Source organism: Micromys minutus, assembly GCF_963924665.1.
Source record: "Micromys minutus genome assembly, chromosome: 3".
NCBI classification, from domain to species: domain Eukaryota; kingdom Metazoa; phylum Chordata; class Mammalia; order Rodentia; family Muridae; genus Micromys; species Micromys minutus.
Genome location: NC_137972.1, coordinates 81,667,066 through 81,673,065, shown reverse-complemented (window position 1 = coordinate 81,673,065; position 6,000 = coordinate 81,667,066). Strand labels below are relative to the sequence as shown.

Sequence of the window (6,000 nt, the reverse complement as noted above, 5' to 3'; positions counted from 1 at the left end):
TCAAGTCCAGCAGGCAGGACATCCCGCCCGAGGCGCCTTGCCAAGCCTGGCAGGGCGCGCGGGTGCGGGGTCGACTCAGGAGAGGAGGGGGCTGCGGGAAGAAGCGGCGACTGCGCGGCAGCGCGGGGAGGGACTCAGCACACGCTGTCGCGCCCCCCGGCTCCAGGCGGGCGGCGGCGGCCCGGGGGCCACGAGGTTACGTAAGGAGCGGGCGGGAGGGACCGGCGGCTCCGCCCGAGCGCGGCCGCCCAGCCCCCGCCCTCCCGCCCGCCCGCGCCTGGCGGCGGCCCCGACACCGGCAGAGCAGCCGCGCAGCCGGCGGAATGGAGCGGCGCCGGGGCTGAGCCGGGCGCACTCGGGCCGCCGCATGTGCCGCGCGGGGAGCAGCTGCCGAGCGGCCGGAGAGCGAACGCCAGGGGCCCCGTCGGAGCGGCCGCAGGAACAGCGCCGGAGATGGGGTGAGTGAGCTCGTGGAGCGCCCGCGAGGGGCTACGGGCCGCCGGTCGCGTGCTGCGGCGGGAGCTCGGGGGTCGGGGGGCGGCCTGGCCGCTGACTTTGTGCCCGGAGCCCACGGCCCTTCCCGTCTCAGCCAGCCGGGCGCGGAGACACCTGGCGGGGACCCGCGCCCCGGCTGGTCTCGGCGCCTCGGCCATTCCGCGGTCTCCTTGCCCCTAGCGCGAGCAACTCCAGGGCCTGGGTTTGTGAGTGTGAAAAGCAGTTTGCCGTTCTTCACGGCTGCATTTACAGCCAGCGACATGGAAATCGAAGTTTTCCTGGAAAGGAAACACACCCAATAATAACCCCTCGGCATAGGAATAGTGGACTTGTAGGCAACGTTGAGATGGCTGGGGAAGGTGACTAGCTGTTAGGAACCTAGGTGAGGCTCCAGATGCTTGGGAGGGGAAGTTGGAGCACTCAGTTGAAGTGACTAATGCTTCTGAGTATATAAAGTAATTTTAAAAGCAGGATTGATATCTGTTCGGCGTCTCTCTGAACAGTAGGCTCTGTGAGTCAGGAGCCACTGTGCTAATAACACAGTAACTCTTTACGTCTGCTCACCGATGTGAGCGCACACTCACGGTGTTTCATCTCTGGGCTAGGAGGGGTGTTTGTGCTTGCTCTCCACAAGAGGAAACCGAGGCCAGGAGTAGTTTGGAGACTTCTCCCAGCTTGCACAGCTGAAACATTTGTAAAAGGAGAGAACCTAGTGTGTGGTTGCTCATGGGCAGAAGCTAGGCCACTGCCTGACCGCCCATGAGGATGGTTAAGGTCCAAAATCTGTCCTCTGCTGCTGAGCCCAGCATTCGTCAAGCAGCCTTCCATGGGACCCGGGCGTCTGTGCTGTGTAGGTCTAAGAGAACTTGCTTCCCTTTGGTGATGAGTGCAGTGGGAAGAGTCACCATTGCCCTGGTGGCTTGACCAGTCAGTCCCAATGGGTCAGTCAGTGGCTTTCGGTGCTTAGCCCCAGACAAGCCTCTGGAGTGGCGTTCCCTGTGGGGCTTGTAGAGTTTTGGAGGGAGCAGAGGCAAGCAAGGTAGTGCTTGGGGAAAGAGAACAGATGGCTGTTGATGACAGGAAGGGACATAGGGACAGAAGGGGACAGAAGGGCCCATCGGAAGTTTGCTTAGGAATATTGATGCCTCTCCAAGAGACTTACGTTGGACAGCTGGGAGTCCGGTGATAGACTGTCATTCTACCCAGAAGGCAGATTTTTGCAACATTTTCAGCCATTTCTCAGCAGACATGAAAGAACTGATTTTTGAGCAGCAGGAGTCTTTGATACTCTCAGGTTTCATACTTAAAAACAAAATCTTTGGGAAGGTGTTAGCAAATGTAGGTCTCAAGATGGAAGATAGAAGAACCTGGTAATTTTGCCTCTTCCTTTGCCTCTCCTTCTCAGATGACACAAAACCAGTGAGCCTACTTCAAAGCAGAAACAAATATTGAAACTCTGGGTAAGATAGGTTTGTGGGAATGAAAACGTTTACTCATAAAAGCTTAAAGAAAAAACCAGAAAATGATTTTTGTTTGTGTAAAAGCAGGGAGGAGTAGCTTGGGCATTTTGTTTAAACGCGGAACACGTCTTTCATGTAATTTTAACATTACTCAATAAATGGGTCTTACTCACTTCTTGTAGCTAATGGCTGACTTGCAGCTCTTACCTCTCCCTGCCATTTTACTGTGTATTTTCTTCTGTAGTTCATGTGACTGTACAAGCCATGGTTTGTAAGTTGAGATGGGGCTAAAGTCTGGATACTTAGTTTAGACAGAGAAGGTAGAGGGAGGGAACCATTTTAATAAAAAAGAGAACTCCCGTTATCCTTTCTGAGAGTTGTGTAGGGTGAGCATAGGAGGGAAGCACCAATGAGAGCAGCCTGTGGCAGACCTGGCTATAGTTTTGTCAGACCCCCTCAGGGCTCTCTAGAATGAATGAGACAAGAGTTTAAGGAAATTAAAAAAAAAAAAACTGTCTGCTTTCCTTCCTCCGGCGAGGGTATATTTCCCCTCAGGTGCTTACTGCCCTTTTCCTTCTGTGAAGTGTTCTGCATTAAGTATGTGACATCTCCAGTGTTTGCTTTCCTACTCAGATATGGCTGTTTTCAACTGGCTTCTTTCAGATGTTGCTTGCCCTTTCTGTGCATACCCCTGTCTCCTCTTTTTTGGTTCAAGTAACAGTCACAGACCCAAGGAACCCCTCCCTCCATCTTCCCACCCTTCCTACAGCAAGAATGTAGCTTGTAGTAAGAGTTTTGGCTTCTTTTCTTTATTTAAAGATTTATTTATTTATTATATGTGAGTACACTGGCACTGTCTTCAGACACACCAGAAGAGGGCATCAGATCTCATTCCAGATGGTTGTGAGCCACCATGTGGTTGCTGGGATTTGAACTCAGGACCTCTGGAAGAACAGTCAGTGCTCTTAACCACTGAGCCATCTCTCCTGCCCAAATTTTGGTTACTTTAAAAAACACAGAAATATTGTGAGAATGTTTTCATTTTAATCTCAGGCCTGGGATAAGGGGCTGCTTCAGATTGTCCATAGCAGCTGATTATGATTTGCCTCATGCTCTGGCAGGGGCGTGATTTTGCCAGCAGCAGATAGTCTCTCTGATTGTGTGACATTTTGGCATTCTGGGGACTTTTCAGAGGGTCTATAACTACTAGGGACTCAAAGAGGGTGGGTTGTTGGTTGGTTGCAGTTTGCTAAGTAGTCGTGTGCAAAGAAGAAACAACAAGAAGATATTAGATATTCTGACAGTGAAGATCAAACTTGCCCCCAAGGTACTTGATGCTCCTAACCATCAGGGAGTAATCCAATGATAGCTTTGCCCCATTTCCAACTATCCTTTCTTCTCTCCTGTCCAGTGTTAGGAAGTTTAAAGGCAGAAAAAGAATGGGGAAGAGTGTTAGAAAGAAGAACCCACAAAGTAGCCAAAGTCCGGATATAGTAGCTTTCTCTTTCCTGCCTGTTTTCTTGCTGGCCAGACTCTCTACTGATGTAGACTCCACCCAGACCCTTTCACCTTCCCAGAGGATCGCTTTAACTTCCCCTCAGCATCAGGATAGGAGCACATTTTAGCTCAGTACTGTCCCATAGAATTCTGGGCAGCACTGGAAATGTGCTGTAGCCATAGGGTTGGCTACAGCAGCCACTAGAGGCTACTGGGCACTTTAATGTACCTACTGTGTGCGACTCAAACAGTGACATGTAGCTGGTGGCTGCTCCCTCTCCTGATCCTGCATATCTGTCCTGTTTCTGTCCCTTTTCTTGTCCCTTTGATGACATCTCACAGACAGAGTACACACATTGTCCACATTCATTTTCTTTTCTACCACTTGTTTGACCTCCACACTCTAGTGTGGCCCCTGCCTTCTCCTCAGCATAGAAACTTCTAGATGCCAGACCCTCCCTTCTCCCAGCCTTCCTCAGTGTTCCTCACTGGAGACCCGTCCTCTTCCTTGAGAAGGCCCCCCTCTCAGCTCCTCTGACATCACACCCACTGCCTTTCCTTTCCTTTGCTTCTGAGGCTCAGCGTACCTACTGGCTGCTCCTTTGTCTGACTGCTGGTGGTGGCTATGCTTAGGAGCTGCTCCTGGTTCCCTTTCTCAGTCACTACGCCACTCTTGGTTATTTTATTGGTTATTTTATCCAATTCCTCAACTTATCCTGATCACCCACAAGCTCTAAAGATCACTGTCTAAATATCGGCAACCCTACATTTTTATTTCCGAGAAAGACCTGTGCCCATCCCGGGAGCTCTGGCTGGTGTTCACTTTCCCTCTGCTGTCCCACCAGCCGTCTTTTTGAGTCATCCCTGGAACCCCACCCCTACCCAATCCCATATCCAGGCTGCCATTGGCCCTGTGAGTTCTACTTCTCAAGTACACTCGAGCATTCTCACTCTCTCACAACCTCAGGGCTGGCTCCTGCCCGCCACTGCCTTCCTCTTGGAAGGATAAACTTTTCAACCCACCCCCAGCTTCCAGGCTGGGTTCCTGCCAGTCTAGTCTTTTCCTAGGAGCCAAGTGACTGGCTTTTAAGATTGCAAATCAGACCTTGTCACTCGCCTGTCTCAACACCCTTCAGCAGACAAAGGTGTGGGCTCATGGTCTCTCCAGTGTCACCAGTCACTGCAGGACCACCTACTCTATCCTGAAGATTCCTGGCCTCCTTCACAGAGGACCCCTTCATCCACCTCCTCCCACCTTTCCTAAGGACCACTTTCTTTCTTCCCCTCAACATCAGGACAGGAGCACATTCTAGCGAGGCACTGTCCATAGAACTCTCTGCAGTGCTGGGAATGTGCTAATCTGTCGTCCTGGGGCCTTTGGATGCTGAAATCCTCTTACCCTGGCTCTGCGGACACCAGAATCAGTCTTTCCGGCCACCACTCCCAAGGACTCTTCCCAGAACTGTCACCCACCCCCACCTGTGTAGCCTGCAGCCCCAAGCACAGCTGTCATTCCCCGGGCTTGGTTGACTCATTTATACCTGTCATCCTCCAATCATTTCATGAAGAGGGGACCGACCTTTTCACCATTGCACCCCAACATGTGGTACAGTGGCCTCACAGGCCTGCCATAAACCCATAAACATTGTATGATTAGGCTACTATCCGAACTGGGGGGCGGGGGCTTGCTTGGATACCAGCCCGAAAGGGCCTTCTATAGGATTTTCTTACATGGGCAGAGAGAGAGAGAGAGAGAGAGAGAGAGAGAGAGAGAGAGAGAGAGAGAGAGAGAGATATCACTTGGATGCAGTTTTGTTTTAATACCAAAGTGGGCCATTTGGTCTTTACTGTGATGTGAGTTAATTTGCAAGCCAGGTGCTGTCACTCGAGTATCTGTAAACTGTAGTCTAACGGTTGGTCTATTGTCAGCTGTTGTGACTTTAGCTGATTTTGTCGGTGTTTACAAATACAATCTACTGTATCACTGGCCGCCTGCGTGTCACGCTTGCTTGGTTTGTTCAGCCACAGGTTACTCTCAGTGGATGAACGCCACAGTCACCGGATACAGCTGGCTGCCTTTCTGTGATCTATACTGCTTAACTTTCTTCTGATGTACTTTCCCACCTCGGAGCCACACTGTGTCCTCTTACAAGTTGTGGGGCTTTACTTTGAGTTCTGAGTTAACTAACGTAGAGCCAGTCAGGGGCTGGAAAGTCAGCTCACTGGTTAAGAGCACTGGCTGCTCTTCCAGAGAATACAGGGTTAACTCCTAGTACCCACATGGTGGCTCACATTTGTCAGTCCCAGGGGATGGATCACCCTCTTCTCGCCTCCACAGGTACCAGGCACACACATGGTGACGCAGACAGAACACCCATCACAGAAAATTACATTTAAAAATATTTTAAAATGACTTTGGTTTCTTCTGGCCCAGTTTTTGTTTGTTTGTTTCTTTTTTTGTTTGTTTGTTTAGTTGTTGTTTGGCTTAACTAAGGTTTGAACCCTTCATCTGTGAGACATTTGTCTAGTGCTGCTGCAGCACCAAAGA

At 51.0% G+C, this 6,000-nt stretch overlaps 1 protein-coding gene across 2 annotated transcripts in view; it reads left to right on the top strand.

Annotated features, from left to right (window-relative positions):
- Positions 1-272: 272 nt before the first annotated feature.
- The window catches only part of HOMER2 (homer scaffold protein 2), a 93,664-nt gene continuing 87,936 nt past the window's right edge, over positions 273-6,000 (top strand). Inside the window, exon 1 of one of the 2 annotated variants that reach the window (XM_080914498.1) lies at positions 273-458. In XM_080914498.1, the coding sequence (XP_080770624.1) occupies positions 454-458 (5 nt within the window). In that variant the 5' untranslated portion in view covers positions 273-453. The remainder of the gene's footprint in view (positions 459-6,000) is intronic. The other variant, XM_080914497.1, reaches the window with a different exon arrangement.